This window comes from Pogona vitticeps, chromosome 6 (assembly GCF_051106095.1).
Source record: "Pogona vitticeps strain Pit_001003342236 chromosome 6, PviZW2.1, whole genome shotgun sequence".
Taxonomy (NCBI): domain Eukaryota; kingdom Metazoa; phylum Chordata; class Lepidosauria; order Squamata; family Agamidae; genus Pogona; species Pogona vitticeps.
Genome location: NC_135788.1, coordinates 57915520 through 57940031, shown reverse-complemented (window position 1 = coordinate 57940031; position 24512 = coordinate 57915520). Strand labels below are relative to the sequence as shown.

Sequence of the window (24512 nt, the reverse complement as noted above, 5' to 3'; positions counted from 1 at the left end):
ATGGTGCTCCTTCCTTGTGTATCTTGGGAAGTCCAGGTTGTTTAGTGTAGTGAATTGCACTAGTGCAGGGCCATTAAATCAATGAGAATTTGTTGAGTACCCTTCTCCATAAAGTCAATTGATTCACATGGGCAATTTTAGCTGTGTCTTCCTATACTAAAGTAACTAGACTAGACCCATTTCAATCACTGGTGAGCTGACTCACCAAATCCCCATTGATTCAATAGAATTACATTAGTATATTTATTTATTTATATTTATTTATTTATTTATTGGACTTATATACCGCCCCATAGCGCTACAAGCACTCTCCGGGCGGTTTACAATTTTTAATTATACAGGCTACACATTGCCCCCCCCCAGCAAGCTGGGTACTCATTTTACCGACCTCGGAAGGATGGAAGGCTGAGTCAACCTTGAGCCGGCTACCTGGGTTTTGAACCCCAGGTCGTGAGCACAGTTTTAGCTGCAGTACAGCGTTTTAACCACTGCGCCACGAGGCTCAGTGGTTACACTTAGCAATAGGATTTTGGTCACTGTGTAATTTGCTTCTGGCCATACTGTCATAATGACACTGCAATATATTTATTGTGGAATGATTGGTTATTCTATAGCAGCTTTTTGCATGGCATTGTGTCTGAGATATCTCATATTTTCTTCTCTTCTTTTTCATCCTAGGTAGCAACCAGTATGGTTCAATTTATGGTCACACATCTGTTACAACCGGTAGCCTCCTGGATGATCACCATTGGCATTCTGTAGTAATAGAGCGTCATGGGAGGAACATCAACCTTACTCTTGACAGACATATACAAAATTTCCGGATCAGTGGGGAATTTGATTATTTGGATCTGGACTATGAGGTACAAATTTTATCCATTGCTATTCATTTAAATAAACAAGGGTCATCTAAACATATTCACTGCAACACTTTGGAAATGCTCAGTTGATTGATGCCAATGTATAATTCTCAGTCCATTATCTTTGGGCAATACTGTTACAAATAAATTCAATAACAATTGTCTTTCAGTTTCTCCTTAGTGCTTATATAAATCTAGGTTGCCCTGTCCTGCTTTGACAGATGCCAGTGAAAGTGACAGATGTCTCATTCCTTACTCAAGGCATGACTCTTAATGGCTCTGTTATATATATTGGCTGAAATCTGTTGTGCAGTTCTGTGCACACAACAAGAGTGATAAAATTAGCAGCAGCAAATTGTCACTGATTAAAGACTCCTTTCATTATTTGGGGGTCCATCAACTTATACATAATGTGTACACCCTGAAATTGCCAAAGGAAGCCTTTAACCGATGATCATTTGCTGCTAATGATGACATCATTTCTGTTGCACACATGGAACTATGCAACAGGATTTCAGACACTATATTAAAAGTAATGAGCTTGTTCGGCCTTCTAAATTATTCCCTGGATATTGTGCAACCTTGTGTAATATCTAGCCATCCTTGCCTAGAATATAGGCATGAATCCCGAACCCAGTTGCAGTACCTTTTAAAAAGACATTTGTAAGAAGTCATGGATGACAATACAGAATCTGCCCAAATGGCTCTCAAGTGCAGCTGTGCCTTCCTGTGGTTCATAATTAAAAAAGGACAGTGGTGCTCCTGCAATTACTTTGACTAAAGGAACACTTAAGGATTCTGCATAGAATTGGTTCTTCTACAAGAGGATATTTCAGGGAACAGCATGAAGACTCCTGCCCAATTGGCTATTGTTTCTTTCATCAGTTCCTTTACTTCAGAGCAGTGGTAGGGTTTTTTTTATACTCCACCTATATAAAATAATATTAAGGTAGGATTCCTGGCCTGCCCTGGCTTTATGTGAATAAGCAGTGCAGTGGTACATGCTGTGTCTCCAGTTCTGCTTCACTCATCTCTTTGTGAAACTGAGCAAACTAATTAGCAAGCATTGTCTTGTTGTGGCATCCAAACAAAGGATCTTGGTCTGTGGCAGAGCACAGGTTCCAATGGCATGATAGCTCTTTTTTTACTAGTTATTTGATCCTCTTGAATAAAAGGAGGAAGAAAGATAATTCATGTCCCAGCCCTCTAGTCATTCATATTGAATCAGGGCAAGGCCCCTTGTCCATCTGCCAGCCTTGCCAGCCCTGTTTTCTCTTCCCTCACCTCATTACCCCACTGTCAGTCTTGCTAACCCAGAGGCTTCCCTTCTTCCTCCTTCCCTCACTGCCTCCAAACTCAAATGACCTAAAAGAGGCAGCCCTTGTTGTGGCGAATAATAGGAGCTGTGCATGATAAAACTGACACCTAAAGAGGCACTCCCAAAAGAAACTGAACTGAAATGGAAAAGAAATTTTCCACTGTGCACACTTCTAATGGACACTGACAGGCAGGCACTCAGCAGCGCTTGCCATAGGCAGGACAGGCAGCTAAATCAAATACAGTACAGTCTTTCCAAGCAGACAGACTTCCCTTGTTGGAGTATGTTGGAATCCTAAAGAACACCTGTATGGCTAAGATGACAGAGTTAACTTAATGCTGCATTGAATAGTGCAATAGTGCAGAGGCAGACTGATGAAGAAGCACTGTTGTGCAGAGCAGCATGTCTAACCAAAACATTCTTCTACATTGCCTGCCTCTCTGGCTTTGGAAACACCACAATACATCATTGAGAGCATCTAAAGGGTTCAGTGTTCCACCACTGCACTGAAGAATACTAGAAGGACCACACAGTGCCATCAGAGTACATTTTTAAGGAAGGCATCAGGACCTTCCATCTCATAGTCGCTACCCCACCCCACTTTCTCTCCAACATTGATGCTTATCTAAATAAACTTCTTGCAAGGAACAGAGTGGGAACTGCTGCCAAAGGATTCAATATTGTTTAGTCTTGTTCCATGGCTTTTGCTCTTTGGATTTTAGGACCTACTGGAACTGATTGAAGAACTCTCAGAACCACTGTCTATTATTTTCTTGAAATCATGGAGGATGGGTAAAGTGCTGGATGAATGCAGGAGGGCTAAATTGTCTCATCTTCAAAAAGGGCAAAAAGGAGGAACCTAGGAGCTGCAGACTAGTCAGCCTGACATTAATTTCAGGGAAAATTCTGGAGCGCATTATAAAGTGGTCCCTCTGCAACCACCTAGAAAACAATGCTGTAATTACTAGAAGCAAATATAGATGTGTCAAAAATAAATCTTGTCAGATTAATCTTAACTAATTTTATGATCAGATACTCTCCCTGGTAGGCAGTGGTAATGCTGTAGATCAGGGGTCTCCAAATTTTTCAGTACGAGGGCCACATCATATATTTTACACATTTTTGGGGGCCAAAGTGGGGAAAAACAGGGGGAAGAGGGGAAGAAAAAACATTTTTATAATGAATGAATAAGTTTTATTTGGATCAATGAACTTGTATACTACAATATTAATGGGAATTATGAAACTGCTTGTTTAATTTCAAAATATTGCCAAACTGAGGTTTCAAATGTGAGGAGCCAATTATTAGAATGGACTGAAGATGCTCATTGGATAAACTTACTCAATAGTTGGACTTGACATAAGGAGGTCCTACTGTATTCTTTCGAAAGTGCAATCTGCAAGAGGCCAAAATCACACTAAACAACAGATGACCTGTGATTGAATATGCTTCTGATGAATCAGGAAGGGTAAAATTTCACATTGTCAGGTGTCCAGGGGGTGGAAATGAGTGACCAAAGCACATGCCTTCCAGAACTTGGAAAAGTTACTTTTGGATGACAAACCACAGAAACCTCCAGCCATTAGGGCCAGTGATCCTAGTGGCCAAGAGATGGTGGTGGGAGGGGATTCTGGGACCTCTTCCAACTTCTGCCTGTGGCTCATCAGACACTGGCCTCTGAGCTGCCCAGGCCAATGATGATAGGTGCTATAGTCTATCCACATTTAGAGGGTGGCAAGGTCCCCACCCTGGTACTACCTCCAAGCCTTCTCCTGGAATCACCCCCCACCCCTGGCACACCCCAACATTGACGCCCAAGGTTGGTGGTCCTAAAAGCCTCTGAGAAAGGAAGTGTCTTGTGTTTCGTCCACAACAGGCTCAGGATCAGCTCAGAGGGGGGAAGGCAGGCTGGCTGGCTGGCTTGGCCCACCTGGCCTTCCTCTGCTGGCCCGGGCTCCATACTGGTTCATCATACTTCACTGTGTGCTGGCAAGGCCCTTTGCTCTTCCCTGCTGACTTGGCTGTTTTTGTCTGCAGGGCCCCAGAAGGACATGCTTTGTGTTGCCCTGGGAGGGTGCCCGGGGAGACCTGGCCCTGCTTGGCCAACCTACTCCAAGACCAGCCCCCTTCTCACCTCCTTCTCCTCCTGCTGCCGGCAAGAGGCATTGCCTGGACACCCCAGCTGGCCACAAGCACCTGTCACTTTGCTGGAGCCAGCAAGGCAGGATGGCAGCCAGGGCACTAGGAGCAGCTGCTTGCATAGGAGTGACCTGAGTGGCAACAAAGACGGCAGCCTTAAAGCCTGGAAAAAGGTGCTGAGCCAGTAAGGGAGCCGGCCCCACTCACTCCATGGAAGACCATTCTCCCAAGGACCTGCTCCACACCCACAGACTGTTCCCTCCTCCGCAAGAAGTGTGCACCTTTGTGAGACAGAAGGCTGCAAGTCAACCCTTGGGGAGTCTCACCAATTCCCTACAGCTCACCCATTCGGCCTCCATCCCAGCAGTTAGCTCTGCCATGAGTGCATACTCTGCAGCCAGCCATCACCTCCCTTCAGTACAGTGTGCTCTAATTTTCCTACATGACACTCATCTTTCCCAGCGGCCTGGTCCTTCCTTGGAACATGGAGTGGAAAAGAGAAAGTGTGCAGGAGAGAGCCCTGTTGGGGACCCCTGCTCTAGAGTCAAGAGAGAGAGAGAGAGGAGAGAGAGAGAGCCTGCACGTTAGGGCAGGTGACAAGTGGGAGACTAATCCTACACAAGCAGGAAGGCAGAGCAGGGTGGGAAAGGTCCTAGAGTCTGGGCGGACTGGACAAAATGGCAAGACTGGCCAGATGTGGCCCCCAGGCCATAGTTTGGAGACCCTTACTGTAGATGTAATATATCTTGACTTCAGCAAAGCTTTTGACAAAGTGCACGATATTCTGATTATGAAGCTAACTAGATGTGGGCTGGGTTCAGAGTTGATTACAGAATCATACTTAGAGAGTGCTTACCAATGTCTCCTTCTCAAACTGAAGGCTCAGTCCTTTTTATTAATGACTTGGATGAGCACAGTAGGGAACAATTATCAAATTTACAAATTTGATAATTTTCTACAATATTGGGTGGAATAGTGGATACCCTGGAAAAGAGAAAGACAATCTGAAGGACAATTTGAAAAGATCTTGATAGGTTCAAGCACTGGGCTGAAAACAACAGAATGAAATTTAACAGTGAAAAGTGAAAATTTCTACACCTAAGGGGGGGAAAACCCCAAAGCATAGTTACAAGATGGAGCACTACTTGGTTTAGTGATACTACAAGTGAGAAGGGGTTTGGAATTTTTGTAGATCCCAAGTGTGAGCCTACAGTGTGATGTGGCTACAAAAAGGCAACTGCTATTTTAAGCCACATTAGCAGAAATAGTCTCCAAATATGAAGCAATATTTTCCCTCTCTTAGGACTCACATTGAGCCCTTTGTTCATTTCTTGACACCATATTTGAAGAAGGATGCTGACAAACTGGAACAAGTCCAGAGGAGGGCAACAAGGATCATCAGGGGATTGGAAACCAAGAGCTTTCAGGAAACACTGAAAGAAATTGACATGTTTAGCCTTAAGAAAAGAAGGCTGAGGGGAGATACGATAGCACTCTTCAAATATTTGGAACGTTGTCATACAAAGGAGGGACAGGATCTGTCCTTGATTATCACACAGTGCAGGACATGTAATAAGTTACTGGAAGCCAGTTTTCAACTGAATATCAGGAAAATATTCCGAACCAATTTCGTTGGCAGGTGGTGAGGCACTAGAGGCATTCAAGAGAAAACTGAGGTTGATCATCCTTGTCGCCCTCATCTGAACTTGTTCCAATTTGTCAGGATCCTTCTTCTAGTGTGGTGTCCAAGGCTGGACACGGTACTCAGAATGAGGCCTAAGCAGTGCTGAATAGAAGAAAACTAGTACCTTGTGGGATTTGGAGACTATACGTCTGTTAATGCAGCCTAAAATAGCGTTTGCCTTTTTTGTAGCCACATCACCACTTTTGGATTATATTCAGCTTGTGATCTACGATGATGCCAAGATCCTTCTGGCTTGTAGTATAGCTATGCCAGGTATACAGTTACTATGTCTTGTAACTGTGTCCCCCCCCCCCAACAGCTACAGTACTTTGCACTTATCCCTGTTAAACTTCATTCTGTTGTTTTTAGTCCAGTGCTCCAGCCTATCAAGGTCATTTTAAATTTTGTTTCTTTCTTCCAGGGTGTTAGTTATTCCACCCAGCTTTGTGTCACCTGCAAATTTTATTAGCATTCCCTGCACCCCCTGATCCAGGTCATTAATAAAAATGTTGAAGAGCACTGGGCTCGGTACTGTGGGTACCCCATTTGTTACTTTATCCCAGTTTGGGAAGAAACCATTAAACATCACCCTCTGAGTATGATTCTGTAGCCAACTGTGTATCCACCTGCCAGTTGTTCGATGCAGCCCACATTTAGTTATCTTGCTAATCAGAATACAATGGAGCATTTTGGCAATACCTTTGCTGTAGTCAAGATATACTATGTCTTCAGCATTCCCTTTGTCCATCAGGGAGGTTACCTGATGACCATGTAAGGCTGATGATATCATCACAAGGGTGATTTTTCAGAAATTAAATATATCTTATTTCTGTTCTGCAGTTCCTGTAGCTTCTTGATTCTGAAAGGAATAACACAGGAGCCATGTAAACTGTGGGAGAAAAATAGGAACTGTTGAATTTCTGAAAAATCCCCCCTGCTGATAGCATCTTTATGCATTTGTACTTATGTCAACAGGATTTCATCCAATGATCCATTAGATGTGTTATGTTCAATATACACCCCAATGTCAAAGAAAGGGGGCATCAAAGAATGTAGCAAGTAAAGCATCATTGCATTAATTTCATGAAAGGAAAGTGATGCTCCAGATTTTACAATAAAGCTTTTACCATATTTGGGGAGGGAAATGCCAGATGTTCAAGCTGAATTCAGAAAAGAAAGAGGTGCTAGAAATCACATTTCAAAATAGGTTGGCTGCTCAAGCTATCCGAATATTTTTAGAAATAGCCATTTTCTACTTTAAACATTCACTCTACTAAAGTCAAACATCACAGACAAAAAAAAACAGCATACTGTATTGATGGTCTCCCATCTAGGCAGTTTATCAGAATAGACATCATAACTGTACCTGTGACTTAATATCAATATTTCATTTGAAAATTCCTGAGGAGTGCAGTTGTTTGTGGGCAGTCTCAAGTGAACAATCAAAGGATTCTTATCCAAGAAACCATTTGCAAATCATGGAACATTCATGCATCTGTCCCCTTGTATAATCACTAGATCAAAACACATGTTCAAAGGCTACTCACTGATTCATCTAGCTAGCCCTAAAATGTTCAATAAGAGATAACAAGTTTCTGCACAAGTTTGCATTACTTAAAATTACCTATGGCTCTGTGTTTTACACAGAGGTTTAGGGTGGGATGAATTATCACCCTATCATAACACATTTCACTTTGTCTTTCAAAGATAACGTTTGGTGGTATGCCTTCTTCTGGGAAGCCAAGTTCAAACACACGAAAGAATTTTAAAGGCTGTATGGAGAGCATATTCTACAACCTCAGTAATATCACAGATCTAGCCAGGAGGAAGAAACTTGAGTTTTCTGGTGTGGTGAGTACAATACTTTGTGATAATCTAAAATGAAACACAGCTATTTACATACGTTTTTTCTATACATCTGAAGCTCCCATGCCAGGTTTCCTCAAATACTTCAGCATATGACAAATGAACTGTAAGGAACTTTAAGGGTAATTAGTTTTCTTCAAGGCTTTAATGGCTGGGATCCAATGGTTCTTGTAGGTTTTTCAGGCTGTTCGGCCATGTTCTGGAGGTTTTTCTTCCTAACGTTTCACCAGTCTCTGTGGCCGGCATCTTCAGAAGACAGGAGTAGAACTCTGTTCTGGTGTAGTGTGTGGGATAGTTGAGTATTTGTAACTGTGGGATCAGCTTTTGTTCTTTTCCAGAGATTGGGTGATTATGGTTATCAGGGTATTTTTGGTTATGGGTGCATTGTTGTGATAAGGGGGAGATGATCTGTCACTGTGATTGATGGGTGTTGTTAGCTAGTCTTTTGGTGCAGTGATCAATGGTCCTTGTGGCTGGGTAGAGTTCACTGACCTTTTTGCAGGCTATATTTTTCAGTGCTGGCTCCCATCAATCACAATGGCCAAAAAGCCCAAAAAAACTACAACCACCATCGTAATTACTTTAAAAAAATGTAGACCCTAGGAATGTTTTTCTATCAAACAGGGAATTTCCTGGTAGTCTCTATGAATGCTGTTAGGCCTCACAGACTGTTAGCAGAAAAGACTATTTTCTTCAGTATAGCACCTTGGCCTCTGAACTGAAATTGGTGAATAATTGCACCAGGTACCTTGGTTATGTTGTGTACATGATTAATTACTGCTAGGAAACCCAGGAGCTTTGGGTGGAGGAGCTTAATTTAGAGGATTATGGGAAACTACTTCATCTCTAAACTCAAATGTCGTTTTGCAGTGACAGTACCAATACCAGCTGGAGACCAAGGTGAAGCATGCCAGTTAGCCTTTGGTAGGGGAAACTATGCATGCAATGGTAGCTGTTATAATCAGCTATGATACTGATATGTGGAAGACATCAGAAAACCAGTACATTTGTGGGTGATCATGGTACAAAGGAAGGCTAATTGCCTTAGAGAGAGAACAAAGGAGTTGACCGCAAAAGTCCGAGCCAGCGGAGCCAACTGGCAACACCCTGAGGGCTCTTTTATTGACTGAACATGATTACATAGTATGTTATGAGAGGAAACAGATAGGATACTAGTTACCTAATTGTAACTAGGATTGGCTAAAATAACCCTTTGATCTTCCTCTAAGTGAAAGGGCAGAATAAGGGGCTACCCCACCCCCTGGCAGCTGCGGCATCCTGCCAGGAGTGTTTGCATGTCATTGGAACAGAATGCAGCTACAACCTTTAAGCAGAAGTTTCCCACATACATTATTTCTTACAGGTATGCTTGTTACAGATGGAGAGAAATATGAAAAGGCCTTCAGTCCCTAGCAGGCTTTAGATGTCAGAAAGAATATCCAGGGTAAAAGTTAGATAAAGAATGTAGAATGCCTGGAATGTAGAAAGCATGTATGAGGCAGGATTCACAATGCAGTAAAAAAAGTGATGAACATTTGAAACCTTCAAGTAATGGAAATGTATTGGCTACTATCTCTTCAAAATGCAGAAAGAGACTTATGTTTTATTCAGGCAGTAATGATGCATGGCAGCATGATGGAGTAGTATTATGGTAATTCTTATCTAACTATAGGGAAATCTAACAGACATCAGCAGTGCAAAAGTATATGCCCCGGCTGTTGAAAGAGGGGAAGAAAGCATATAAATATCTGTGCAGACCTCAAAAGTCTCGTAAAATATATGAAAAAGCAATACATAAATATCACAGTGGGGCATTTAATGCTATGATAGGGAAATTGTCCTATTAAGTTCTTTCAGGGAGAAAAATTAACTAGGAACATGAAAATAATATGGAAAACAAATTGTACTATTTTATGAAGGAATTGTCACTTTGATGCTCAGTTATGTTTAAACACATTTTTAATATAATGGTGAGGGTATTGTTTGAAATGAATTAGTTCGGTCAGTATGCGATTGGAGAGGGTGAGTGAGGAGCATGGAATGTTGGTAAGAATTGTTCTTATAGGCTGGGAAAAACTGCAGGAATTAAGGGTTTGTTTGGTTTTTGGAACAGTCTGGATGGTACAGAGATTATGTAGAGGGTAAATTTTAATGAAAGAGCTGGGAGTTTGAAGGGAGAGATATGACAGAGTGGGGAATTGTGCTGAATGAATTTAAAGCCTCGGAATAAATAGCACTTGACACCATTATTTTAATAAAATCTTATTAATTAAAGTGGAATGGTGGAAAGATCAACATCTGGAGGCTGGCTATATGGAGGGTGTTATAAGGTCTTGAGTAATTAATGCATTTAAGTAAAGGCAAATGCTCACACATAGGGGCAACTACAGGTTGGTGGCAGCAAAAGAAAAAGAGAGGAGATAAGTGATGAAAATTATTACAGAAAACATGCCTATTCCTAAAAAAGCAACAAAGACTGCCATGTGATCCTTACACAATACAAATGCAGGAGAAAGTGATACTTTTATTAGACCACTGAAAAACTGAACAATGAGTGTGAGCTTTCATGTTTAAAATTTACTTCTTCCGGCCATGTACCAATATCTTGTGGACAGTGCAGGCACACACAAAAAAATTCATATTTCTACACAGCTGTTAAGGAGGGGATTCATGATGTCATCAATAGGATTACATAATCAGTTAATTCATATAACTACTACTTGTTGTAACTTGATCAAAGTATTAATAAATGTGGCCCAGAACAATCTCAAAAGTAGAAACATAAATGAAAAAGAAGTGAACAATTTAAGGAAAACTAGAATTGATGAAAGGGAGACAACTATGTAAAAATAATTATGAGATCAAATAGGAAGTGCAGAACAATATCCAAAACAGGATTAGATGAGCCAAAGAAAAATAGAAGTCTGAACAATGTACTGAGAAAGAAAAATTTAAAAAGATCCATAACACCTTTACCATGCATAAAAAGATAAGGAAGGTGCAGGCATACTCAGAAAATGATGATGCCCACTCTACTGTATAGAAACAATTCTCTGATACTTAGGGTAGGGTGATTATATTAAAAAGTGTATAACAATAACAGACTAACAGAATCTATTGTACCAGTGATCAATACTGAATTAGAAACACAAAAATTAGAAACACAATATGGCTATTACAATTTTTTTTAAAAAATGAGTAAAGTTGCTGGAGTTGATGAAGTTTTCATATAAGTGTTAAAGCTGACTGACAATGGGAGGACATAACAAGTGGGGTACCCCAGGGATCAGTCCTGGGCCCAGTGCTCTTCAAAATTTTCATTAATGACCAGGGTCAAGGGGTGCAGGGAATGCTAATCAAATTTATCAAGAATAATTGCAGAGTGTGTATCTTCTCCAGCTCCCCAGTTCTAGTGGAACAAAAGACTCAGACAATTATAGTTCCCAACACCAAAGTCTATTTACAAATATACAAGCATATAAATAGACAAACTGGCAGCATCCCTGCATCTGAGTAAATGAGCTCTCAGAGCAGTTGAGTTCAGGATAGCATAGGCTATCATCACCACCAAGCTGTATGAAATCTTTTGTCTTTACTGGAGGGAAGGTGGAGTACTACAGGACATGAAAGATCCAAACATCATCATATTGTATAAGAACAAAGGTGACGGGGCGACTGCAATAACTACCGTGGCATCTCTCTTCTCAGAATTGTAAGGAAGCTGCTTGCCCGTGTCATGCTGAAGAGGCTCCAGGTGCTTGCAAACAGAGTCTATCCAGAAAAAGAGTGTGGATTTTGAGCTAATAGATCCATAACTAATAGATCCAGGACTGAGGGATGAGAAACTGCAATGGCGTTTGTTTGCTAAGAAGGAATTGACCTTTAACATAGCTCTGGAGGAGGCAATGGCAACAGAGGTGGCAGACCTGTTGACATGTGAGGTCTGCATGACACAGAGTTCACCCCTGCCATGGAAAGCTGAGCCAGTCCTTCAGGGGAGTGTGGAGGATAATTCTGGAGAGGAAGAAGAGGTACATCAGACTAAGATAACAAAGGTTATGGGCCCAGCAACGCACCCTGCGCAGACCGCCTAATGAAAAGATCCTTGGTGAGTACCAGAGGGTGCCACTCTAGTGAATGGAGGAAGAGATAGAGGTCCTAGAAGAGAGCAGTTCTGCTGTTAGAAGCCCAGGAGGGGAAAGAAAACAGAGGACTGATACAAGAATAGGCAGCATGGACGCGTTTGGGAAAGACTTTCCCTTAACAAAGTTAAATGACAGTAATTACTAGACCTGGTCCATGAAAGCAGAGATGCTGTTAAGGAGGGAAGAATTATGGCAAATCGTTGCCAACCCCCTGCCAGGCTTTGATGAGGAGGAAGAGAAAATTAATGAGAAAGCTTTGAGCACGCTGATACTTTGTTTAGAAGACAGCCAGCTAGTCCATGTGCAAGGCTTAATTACAGCGAAAGAAGTTTGGGACTCTCTCAAAAGGTTTTATGTGAGAGACACGGCAGGCTCTAAAGTATCTTTAACCAGAAAGCTCTACAGATGTAGTTTACAGCCTGGTGAGAGCTTTTCTGGACATTTACAAAAAATGAAAAGCCTATTTAATGAGCTACAGCAAAGGGGAGTCCAGTTCCCAGAAGACCATAAAGTTTACCTAATTTTAAGTAGTTTATCTGATGAATATGATACTCTAGTTATGAGCTTAGAGTCAATGCCTGATGCAAATCTGACTCTGGAATACTTGACGCGCTGATTGCTGGAGCAGGAACAGCATCGGAATGAGAGATATGATAGCAGAGAAAAAACAGACAGCCTGCATCAAAGGAACCGGGACGGCTTGAGGCAGAAGACAGATTACAACACACAGCACAAGAAAACAGCTCTTAGGAGGGGAGATCAGAATAGCCGCACCATGACCGTGAGAGGCTGCTTCAGCTGTGGATCTGAGCAACATCTTCTCAGAGACTGTGAAAAAGCCAGCAACAGATGCAGTCAAGAAGCCAGAAGTGAAAAGCAAAAGGGGAGGATTTCTCTTGTTCAGTCAACAAGGGATAAATCCAAGGACACTCTGCAAGCTTGCCAGCAAGCTTGCTGGATCATTGATAGTGGTGCAGTTGTAAACTTAACTAATGAGAAAGATTTATTTTCTTCTTTAGGTGCATCGGAGCAACGAAGTGTGAGCCTGGCCAATGGACATAAATTAAAAGTTGCTGCTGAAGGCACAGTCTTTATACCAGGTTTGGGACAGAAACTTGAAAGTGTACTTTATGTTCCACAGCTAGATTGCAATTTACTGAGTGTATCTGCATTAGATAAGCAGGCTATGTGATAACATTTGAAAATGGTGAATGTAAGATTAAGAAAGGAAATTATGTGCAAGGGCAAAACAAGAGAATAATTGTATGTATTGAAATGTAAAAAGCAAAATGACACACACACAATTGATAGAAACACAGCACAACATGACCAGTGTGCACAAAAAGAATGAGAGGAGAGTAGTTGTAGTAGGGGACTCCCTACCATGTGGAATTGAGACCGAACTATGCCAGGAGGATCCATGGCCTCTCCAGGTATGCTGTCTCCCTGGAGGAGCGGTAAGGGATGTGGCAGAAGGATTGCCATCACTCATAAAACCTACAGATACATATCTGTTTCTTATTGTCCACGTGGGAATGAACGACACAGCCAAGGGGAGCTACCAAGAAATCATGTCTGACTTTGAAGCTCTGGGAAGGAAACTTTGGGGCCCAGGTAGCTTTTTCTTCTATCCTACTGGTGTTTGGAAGAGGAATAGAAAGAGAAAGGAAGATCTTCTGGGTGAATGACTAGCTATGAAGGTGATGTCGACAAGAGAGATTTGGATTTTAGGACCATGGGCTTCCTGGAAGAAAGACTGCTAGTAAGAGATGGCTTGCATCTAACAGGAACTGAGAAGAATGTGTTTGCCCACAGCATGAAGTACTTCATCAGGAGGGCTTTAAACAGAATTGGAAAGAGGGGAGATGCAAGCACAAAGTTAAGAGTAGATGAAGCCTTACACACAAAAAGAGGAATGGACTAAACTGATAAAAAGGGCAACCATAATAACCTGAACAATAATAATCACAGTAACAAACATAACAATAAACATAATAATAATCATCATAATATTCATAAAAATGTACATAGACAAATAGGCCACAAATCACACCCCTTAGGGTGTGTGTATACAAATGCCAGGAGTATGGGAAACAAGCAAGAAGACCTGGAAATTTTAATTCAGGAGGGTAAGTGTGACTTGATAGGAATAAGTGAAATACGGTGGGATGACTCCCATGACTGGAATACAGCAATTGAGGGATATAAACTGATCAAAAAGAACAAAGAGAATAAAAACTGAGGTGGAGTTGCATTTGTCCTAAAAGCCAAGATTCCTAAGAAACTGCTTTTACACAAGACAGAGAGGGTGCGGAATGATCAGCTCCTTTACCAGGCAAAACCGGGTCCATTAATTTTACCCTAGGGCAGCTGAACACTCTTTCGCCCAAGTCTGACCCGATTTAAGAAAGAACAAAAACACTTACAGGAGTTCTAAGGAATCTAATCTTCCTAGCATTCTTTGTACATGTAGGACCCAAAGGGTAGCATTAAGTAAACGTGGCCGTATTGAGCACATCAATCTAAATAAGCCAATTAACTATTGTAGCTTATGGTCTATCCAAGAAGCCAACTTCCAGACATTTAGCATTTTTATATTTTATTAGAAAAATATAAAGATAAGAAAGAAATTTGGTTAAGCAAGTAAAACAAGACATATTTCCATAATCAATTATTTCCAACCCCAGCCATCACCAAAAGACAGAATTCCTCTATAAAAAACTAAAATAACAAACCACTAACTATTATACTTAGAGGAAGGCTAACCTTCAATTCCAGTAAAACTACATTTTCAACAAAACTGTAGATTCTATTAGGTAGAAGCCAGTCTTACTGTCCTTTCCAAGAATAAAGTTCTTCTGACGTCCATCTTCTAACTCTCTCCATGCTGGAACAACCTTCTCTCTTCTCATGTTGGAATTCTCTTCTCTTCTCCTTCCCATGAATCTTAAATAAATAGTTATGTCCTTGCTCCTTCTGGGCTAAGATAGTTGCTTGGTTACAAGATAAAGGTCACCTTGAGCTGCACAGAGTTTGCACAGGGTTTGCAAACTGCAAAAGTAACCGTCCTTGGAAATTTTACCTCTCTTACTCACACACAGAAATCAAAAGGATTTTTCCAGACTAACTTTGTACCTATAAAGTAAATCACTATTTAACTTTCATAATCAAGTTCATCACATGTCACCCCTAGAAGTCACAAAATCTAGAACGTTTAAAGTTCTTATTTTGAAAACTACTTTAACCCTTGGTTATGAAAGGTAATTACTAATACTTAATATGAATACATGTGAAATTACACTTGAACTAACAAAGTATCAAAGTAAGAAATATACCAATAACAGCAATACATTTTTTTAATGATCAGTTACCTCATCACTGTACATTCGAGAAAGACCATTTGCCACAACATTTAGTCTTCCAGGAATATGTTGTAGTACAAAATCAAAGTCTTGCAAAGCTAAACTCCATCTTAGCAATCTTTGGTTGTGAGATTTTATCTTCTGCAACCAAACCAAAGCTCGGTGATCGGTTTGGAGAGTAAATTTACGTCCCCATAAGTAAGGTCTTAACAGATTTAGCATCCAGAAAACAGAAAGAGCCTCCTTCTCTGGTACTGCATAATGTTTCTCTCGTTCTAGGAGTTTTCTGGAGAAGTATGAGATAGGATAAAGGTTCCCATCTTCCCCTTGCTGTAACAATACGGCTCCGAGGCCTAGTTCTGAGGCATCCATCTGTAAAATGAATGGTTTGTTAAAATCAGGTGATATTAGAATAGGTGCTGTCGTAAAAGCATTTCCTAAGAAACTGCTTTTACATGGAACAGAGAGGGGTCCAGGATGATCAGTTCCTACTCAGGTAAAACCGGATCCTTTAATTTTACCCTAGGCAACTTTTCCACCCTTTCTCCCAAGTCTGCTCCAATTTTTAAATAAAAATCTTCCAGTCATTCTAGAAGATTTACTCTTCTTTATCTTATATGTAGGACCCTAAATTGGTAGCATGCGCGTGGCCTGATTAAATAAATCAATTTTAAAGTAGCCAATTAACTAGAGTAGCTTGACGGTCTATTCAAGAAGCCAATGTACAGACAAACAGCCTTTTTATATTTTATTAAAAAGATAGAGATTAATTTGAAACACATTTAGATAAGCCAATCTTTACACAAATAATCATTTCCAAATTACCCCAGCCGTTACCAACAAACATTTCCTCTATAAAAATGAAAATAACAACCAATCCAACTACATTTCTAAATAGGATTTTATCTTACGGTTAATTAGAAAAATAAGAGTCCTTTAGTAGCTTTTCCTCTGCTGAAATTCATGCTGCGTTCTGGCAGTCGTCCGGGCTGTGTCTCCATCCTTCTCCTCCTCCTTCTCTCTTCTCCCATCTTTCTTAAATTAACAAGTTATGTCCTTGTCCGTCGGAGTTGAGATAAGATAAAGGTCATCTTGCTCTTCTTGACTTTTTTTCTTTAGCTGGAGAAGAACTGACCTTGTACATTTTTTCTCTCTAATTAGCACCTGGAAACAAGTGGATTTCTAGCTTTTTTGTTGCTGCTCTGAAATAAATCCTATGAAATACATCTCTATTCTATTTTCATAATTAAATTCATGACACGCCCCCCCTTAACGATACAAAATATAGAACAATTAAGGTTCATTTTTTGTTACTAACTTAACATTTGATTATGAAAGGTTAACAAGACTATATGTGAACTTAAATTTATCTTAAGAAACTATTAAACTCATAACAGAAATACATCTTTTCTTATGGCTAAATACACCTCTATGCAAAATACAGAAAAAGAAATAAGTTAGTTAGTTTTAACCCATAATTCCATGTTATGTCAGAATGCATTTCTTTAACGATCAGTTACATTATGTTCAATTTCTCTCACCACATTGTTACAATCAGAACTGTTTGGAAAAATCTCTTGACGTTTCTCCAATTCGGTCAACATATCAACAGGTTCATTGTTTGGTTGAAAACACGCAACATGAGACTGAAACACCATTGCTGATCTATATACATTTTCAAACTATTGACATGATACATTATTGGGTTTTTGGAAAAATTCAACATCTTAACAAGATAATTTACATTTCCCACTTTTTGTACAATTTCACCTGGACCTTCCCAGACTACTTCCAAATTAGAAGGTCTGAGCGGGTTCAGCACAAGTACCATATCACCCACTGCAAACTCTCGGTGACGGGCTTTCTTGTCACGGTAATATTTTTGTTTTGTTTGAGCCTTCAACAAATTGTCTCTAGCCAATTCTTGTACTTCTAGGAGTTTTTCTTGTAGTTTCCGGACAAAATCGGCGACTGGAATCGTGCTACTTCTGACCACACCTTCCCAGTCCAATTTCAGTAGATCTAAAGGTCCTTGTAGGTTTTTCCCAAACACTACCTCACTCGGTAAAAAACCTCCAAGAGAAACATGGGGTGCACTTCGGTATGCGAATAACACAAAAGGTAATAGTTCATCCCAAATGTTTCCGTATTCTTGGACTAAGTTTTTGATCATTCTTAACAAAGTTTGTTGTCCTCTTTCCACCATTCCGTGAGATTCTGGATGATAAGAAACACTATAGTTTAGTTTAATTCCGCTTAGTTCACAAATTCGGTTCATCAGTTCGCTTTTGAAAGCACCTGCTTGATCACAAATGATTTGTGTAGGTATTCCTATGCGAGAGCATTGTTACATACAGCACTGATGTTACCTGTCTGTCATGGGTTTGGAGGGAAAGTTCCATCCTATGGGGAGTGGAAGGCGGGACATCAGGAGGAGGGGCTGTACTGTATATATATGTGAAGCCTGTGTGGAGGAGAAGCTAGAAGGAGAGCTGAGAGAAGAAGCTGGAGTGGGAGTCTGTGTGTCAGACAGGGTACTACTGTGTGTCAGTCAGTACCAACCTGATAGGTTCAGGTGTCTGTATGGGTAGCCAGAACTGATAGGTTCAGGGTCTGTGCTTTATTTGAAGGTGTTCTGTGTGAACTTAACTGGTGTATGTATGATTGAGACTAAGCCACGTTACTGTATCTTATTCACTTGATCATTTTATTTTCCCTGTGTGTTATTTAAATAAACCTTATTCCTTTATTGGTTAAAAATCCATTCCTGGTCTGTGTGACTCCTTACAGGGAATGGTTGGTGGCAGCTTAGTGAAACTGTGGCATATCCCAGTAATTCTGGGGTTGTCACATTGATTGGTGTCCAGCGTGTGGGATACGACTGGTCCAGTTGTCCAGTGGTACAGCAAAGCCTTGGCAAGTGTGCCCAGAGCAAGGGGGGGTCTAGTCAGGGACAATCTGAGAGCGCGTAGGTAATCTTCTAGGCTTACCTCACGGGGAGGTATGCTAGTGGAAGAACGTGCCACCTCAGATTGGTGGGACTAGATTAGGGAGCTCTGAGGCAACCTGTTTTGGTGGGAAAAAGCTGAGGCAAAGCTGAGTGAAGTAGCAGTGATCTAGCCTGTCTGCTGAGAGGCCTAGCAGAGGGGGGTGGACTCTGGCTGGCAACAGTTGCAAGTTAGTGCTGAAAGAACAGCAGCAATCTATAGAAGGCTGGTTCTGAGGCAAAAGAGAAAAAAAAGTGGTCGCTTTATTTTGAGGCTTGACTTTTGAAAGCAGCCTGTTCTGGGGGGGGGGATTATGCCCTTGACTCGAAGCCAAATGGCAGAAATGGGTGAAGTGAAAGACCCACAGGTAGAACAAGGTTCTGAGGATGAATTTGGCTCAGTGCAGGATGAGAACACGGGAGAACAGACCTCAGAACTCAGAAGAATGCGCCTAGCCCAACAGCATGAACTGAGGATGAGGCAATTTGAAATGGAGGAAAGATTAGAGAGAGAGAGAATGGAAAAAGAAGAAAGATTAGAGAGAGAGAAAATTGCTCTGGAAAAAGAAAGGATGGCGTTTGAGTTAAGAAAATTGGAATTGATGAATCAGAATAATAATAACAATAGAGATTCTGAGGGGGGCCAATTGTCTAAGACTGACCTGAAGAAGTTCCCTGTGTACCAAAAGGGGGATTGCCCTGAGGTGTTCTTTTCCCTCGTGGAAAGAGCGTTTGTGGACTTCTCAGTAAGGGAAACTGAGAAGATGATCATCATGCGATCTTTAATCAGTGGCAGCCTGGCAGAAGTCTATGCAGAGATGCCAGAGGAACTGCTAAAAGATTTCGCAGAGTTTAAAAAACTGGTGTTTGCCAGACATGGGATAAATGCGGAACAGCTGAGGCAAAGATTCAGGTCACTCACAAAGAAACCAGAGCAGACTTTTACCCAAGTGGGGGCCCAACTGGTGAGGCTGCTAGAGAAATGGCTATCTCAGGAGGGAACAGAGACCTTCCAGCAGCTCAAAGACCTGATAGCGCTGGAACAGTTTTATTCAGTCCTGCATGGGGAACTGAAGTTCCAGGTGAGGGAAAGGAAACCAAAATCTGTGGCGGAAGCGGCCGAGATCGCAGATTTTATTTCCCAAATAAGAAAGCCCTTAGGTGAGGGGAAATCTATAGGTAAACCTAAAGAAACCTACAGCAAGTACTCTCAGGGACCAGGGAAAAACCAGCAAGTGGGAGGGGCCCATGGTGAAGGGAAGCCCTCAGACATGAAACCAAGACCTCAGATTTTGGAGGGAAAACCAAAACAAGATGAGAAAGACTCAAAATACAGCAGAAAATGTTATTTCTGTCAAGGGAAGGGCCATCTAATCTCAGAGTGTGAGAAATTAAAGCAGCTAAAAGGAAATGTGCCTCATGATTTGAGTGGAACCAAGCCAAAAGCTGTGTTCTGTGTCCAGAAAGAGCAAAGCTCCTTGTCACTGAGGGAGCCTGTTGCCATGGCTACTCAATCTGAAACAGTTACATCTGCTGATCAGGCTGAGGAAAATGGTCCTCTTGTGGAGGTCAAGCGCTGCTTGCTAGTGAGAACAGATTCGCAGTGGTTTGAAACCGCAGGGGTGGACGTAGGAATACTTGACCATCAGTATAGGGGGCTGAGGGATACTTGTTCCCAGGTGACCCTGTGCCATCCAGATATTATTCCTAGGGAGTATATAATCCCAAATGAGAGCATAAAGGTGGCAGGGATTGAGGGACAGGTGATCTCGCTGCCAGTAGCTGAGGTACCTGTGAGCTTTCAAGGCTGGAGGGGAGTTTGGCGGCTAGCGATTTCATCGACTCTGCCAGCAGCCGTGCTCGTGGGAAATGACCTGGCTGAACATGTGAAATGGGTGCTAGTGATTACACGTTCACAAGCCACCACGGGGACAGTTCAGGGGGGTACTGATGAGCCTGAGACGGAAGCAGGTGGGGGGAGTTCAGAAGCTGTGGTGGAAACCTTAACCACAGACAGTCGATTTGGCCAAGAGCAAAAGGCAGACGCCACTCTCCAAAAGTGTTTTGAACAGGTGACAGACGCCCAGCTAACACCTGAAACCCCAGTGAGATTTCGAGAGAAAAAGGGAATTTTATATAGAGAGACCCTGAGGAATATCTCAAAAGGGGGAGAGTTGAGGAGTCAGCTAGTGGTACCTGAAAAGTATCGCCCCATGATCTTACAAAGGGGGCACTCTGACATGTTTGCTGCGCACTTAGGTGTGAACAAAACACAACAGAGAATTACACAGAATTTTTACTGGCCTGAAATAGGGAAGCAGATCAAGGAGTTCTGTAAACAATGTGATGTGTGTCAGAGGCAGGGGAATAACCGTGACAGGACCAAAGCAAAGTTGTGCCCTTTGCCTGTGATTGACACTCCGTTCAAATGTATAGGGGTGGATATTGTGGGACCTTTGCCCAAGGCCACAAAGAGGGGGAACCGGTTCAGTCTCACCATTGTGGACCATGCCACGAGGTACCCTGAAGCCATTCCCTTGACTAACATTGAAACTAACACAGTGGCAGATGCCTTGGTGGGGTATATGTCCAGGATGGGATTTGCCTCAGAAATAATCACAGATTTGGGCGCATCGTTTACATCGAAGCTCATGAAACGGTTATGGCAAATCTGTGGAATTAAACACAAGGAAACCACTGCCTATCACCCTGAAAGTAATGGGTTAACGGAGAAGTTCAATGGGACTCTAATGCGCATGATTAGGGCTTACTTGGCAGAGAATCCAAACAATTGGGACCAGAAGCTGCAATCCCTTTTGTTTGCTTATCGATCAGTGCCACAAGCCAGTACCGGGTTCAGTCCGTTTGAACTTTTGTTTGGGAGAAGGGTGAAAGGGCCACTTGATTTGATCAAACAAAATTGGGAGCAGATCACCCAGGATGACCCACAAGATGTGGTGACATATATAGACTCTTTAAGGAATGACCTAAAGAGAAACCTAGAGCTAGCAGCAGAGACCCTGCAAGCTCAAAAGGTCAGAAAGAAAGCTTGGGATGACCAGGAAGGCAGGGAGAGGCACTTTAACCCAGGGGAGGAAGTGCTTTGGCCTAGGCTCTGCAAAGAAAACAAACTGCAGCTGGGTAGCCCAGAAATAAAATACTTGGGTCACATAGTAGGGGGAGGAGTGATAAAACCCCTAGAGGCCAAGATAGAAGCAGTTCGTGATTGGCCTAGACCCAACACCAAGAAAAAAGTCAAATCATTTCTTGGGTTGGTGGGCTACTACAGAAAGTTCATCCCGAGGTTTAGCGAGATTGCGGCTCCGCTGACCGATCTGATGAGGAAGAAGACTGATGACCGCATCCCGTGGACCAGCGACTGTGAGGAGGCGTTCCAGAGGTTGAAGGAGGCCCTCATCAACTATCCAGTGCTGCGTGCTCCAGACTTCGACCGGGAGTTCATCATCTACACCGATGCGTCTAACAGCGGGGTAGGAGCAGTTCTTTGCCAGGAGGATGAAAATGGTAAATGTTTAAATGCCTAATTGATATGTTTATCCTAGAGTAAGTATGGTATTGTATGTTAATGTATAACTGTTTTTGTATGTTTTGGATCCAGGTTGTTTTTTGGAGAAAAGCACCTTAGCTTTCCCCCTACAAAACAACTTATAAAGAGGGGAGGTGTTACATACAGCACTGATGTTACCTGTCTGTCATGGGTTTTGAGGGAAAGTTCCATCCTATGGGGAGTGGAAGGCGGGACATCAGGAGGAGGGGCTGTACTGTATATATATGTGAAGCCTGTGTAGGAGAGCTGAAGGAGAGCTGAAGGAGAAGCTGGGAAGAAGAAGCTGGTGTGGGAGTCTGTGTGTCAGACAGGGTACTACTGTGTGTCAGTCAGTACCAACCTGATAGGTTCAGGTGTCTGTATGGGTAGCCAGAACTGATAGGTTCAGGGTCTGTGCTTTATTTGAAGGTGTTCTGTGTGAACTTAACTGGTGTATGTATGATTGAGACTAAGCCACGTTACTGTATCTTATTCACTTGATCATTTTATTTTCCCTGTGTGTTATTTAAATAAACCTTATTCCTTTATTGGTTAAAAATCCATTCCTGGTCTGTGTGACTCCTTACAGGGAATGGTTGGTGGCAGCTTAGTGAAACTGTGGCATATCCCAGTAGGTCTGGGGTTGTCACAAGCATAAGTCCACTAAAACTCGAGCAATAGTTTGAGCGGAAAGGTTACTGATTGCGTAGGCCTCGATCCATCTACTGGCTTGACATATGAATGAGATTATATATTTTTTCTTTGACTTTGTTGGCACAAAAGGTCCTAATACATCCATTTGTAGATATTGGAATACCTGATCTGGAATTTCCATCAGCTGCATTTCTGCTTTTGTGCTGTCGGTCTGTCTTCCCGTTCACTGACAGTAATCGCAGGAACTAACATAGTCCTTGACAGTTCTGGTGACACCGGGCCCATAAAAATGCTGAGAAATTCTGCTTAACGTCTTTTGGATTCCAAGATGGCCACTACTCGGACTATCGTGGGCCATTTACAGAATTTTCTCTCTGTACTCTTTTGGAATCACTAGCTGCTGAACTGGTTCCGCTTGTTCATTTGATTTGGGAAGATATTCTCGGTATAATAGTCCATTTTGTCCCCACAAAAAGTTCACTTTTTGTTGCACCAGTTGTACTGTGTAGCTGTCGGCTTGAGACCTCAAAGAATCCAATGTAGGATCTTCCATCTGTTTCAGTTTGAACTCCTCTGATCCCATTGGTATCGGTAAATCCTCTGGTTCAGTTTTTGACTTAGCCCGCTATCCGGTTCGTCCACAAGGGGTTGTTGATGCGTTACTTGTCCATCTGAATGCTCCTCGGAGTTATCTTCAAGTGGAACTTGCTGCATTGCTTTGCTTTTTGAACGTGTTACTGCTTGTACTGATGCTGATTTTACCGTGTGTTGGTGATTCAAAAATGCTAGATCATTTCCTAACAAAAAATCAGGTTTGCCTTCATGCACTAATAGATATTTTGCACCTTTCCAATTCTTGTAGCTTAGTTGCACATACACAAGTGGTACGAATTGCTCGATTACTTCTCCGGATCCATATGTTTTCACTGGACATCTCAGGTTATTCAAAATTGTGCCGGATCCACAAACCGTTTGTTAATAGAAGAAACGTCCGCGGCAGTATCTCGAGAGGCGTTTATAGTCATATTTCCTGAAGCAAAATGTAGAGTCACGGGTTCTGAAAAACTTTGCAACGACCAATAAAACTGCTCCTCAGGTAGAATACTACTGTGATCTATCACCGAAAATTTCTCCCCTGAGGGTGTCTGTTGATTTACTGTCGTTGAGACTTGAGCTACCCGTAAGCCCATTATCCTTGGCACAATCCTTGGTTGATTAATGACTTGCGGTTCTTCTGGTATTTCTTCTGGTATTTCTAGTGGTGTTGCACTGAGATAATTCACTTTAGGGGTCGTTGGCTTGAATTTCCATGGAGTGGGTATGGGTGCCTTCTCGAATTTCCGTGGTGCAGGTACCGGTGTTTTGCCAACTGGCTTCCCATCTTGGTTAGCTGCTACAGACAGTCTTGGACAATCCTTCTTTAAATGGGCTCCTCCGCATTGGAAACAAGCCAGGGGTGACTTAGTCTGGCTAGGGGCCATGCTTCTGCGCTCCCCAGCGAAGGACTGTCTTGGTTCTGGAACCACTGTCTTCTTAGCTTCATATAGGCTCTGCCTCCTAGGCAGTTCTGGAATAGGCCTAACTCTGGTGGTAGGTTCACTCTTCTTAAAGGAAATTATTTCATCAGTTTCCTGGTAATCAGATAGGTTTCCACTGTCCATGCTCCCTAAAGCGCCTCTGGCCTGCTCTTTCTCAGCAATCTTCCTCTGCAAAAGATTCAGTTTCATCTCATGGTATTTCTTTGCTTGGAGCTCACTGGCTGTATGTGCATTCACCCATTGTGTCTGGCTCTCCACGAAGTCTGCCATCATCAGGGTAAGCTGCTCTTGCAACCTTAAACTTACATCCCTTTGTTCTGCAGGACTGCTGCTGGCTTGTGCTACTGCTCCTGCTGATCTCTGGTCATCAACAAGAATTTCCTCTGTTAGCAGGTCCTTCTGAGTCGGAACTT

The 24512-nt window shown here is 42.1% G+C and overlaps 1 protein-coding gene across 3 annotated transcripts in view; it reads left to right on the top strand.

The window, feature by feature from the left end:
• The window catches only part of CNTNAP2 (contactin associated protein 2), a 2051986-nt gene that overhangs the window by 1136070 nt on the left and 891404 nt on the right, over positions 1-24512 (top strand). For all 3 annotated transcript variants that reach the window (XM_073002555.2, XM_078377431.1, XM_078377432.1), the window contains exons 6-7: positions 679-863; positions 7709-7852. In XM_073002555.2, the coding sequence (XP_072858656.2) occupies positions 679-863; positions 7709-7852 (329 nt within the window). The remainder of the gene's footprint in view (positions 1-678; positions 864-7708; positions 7853-24512) is intronic.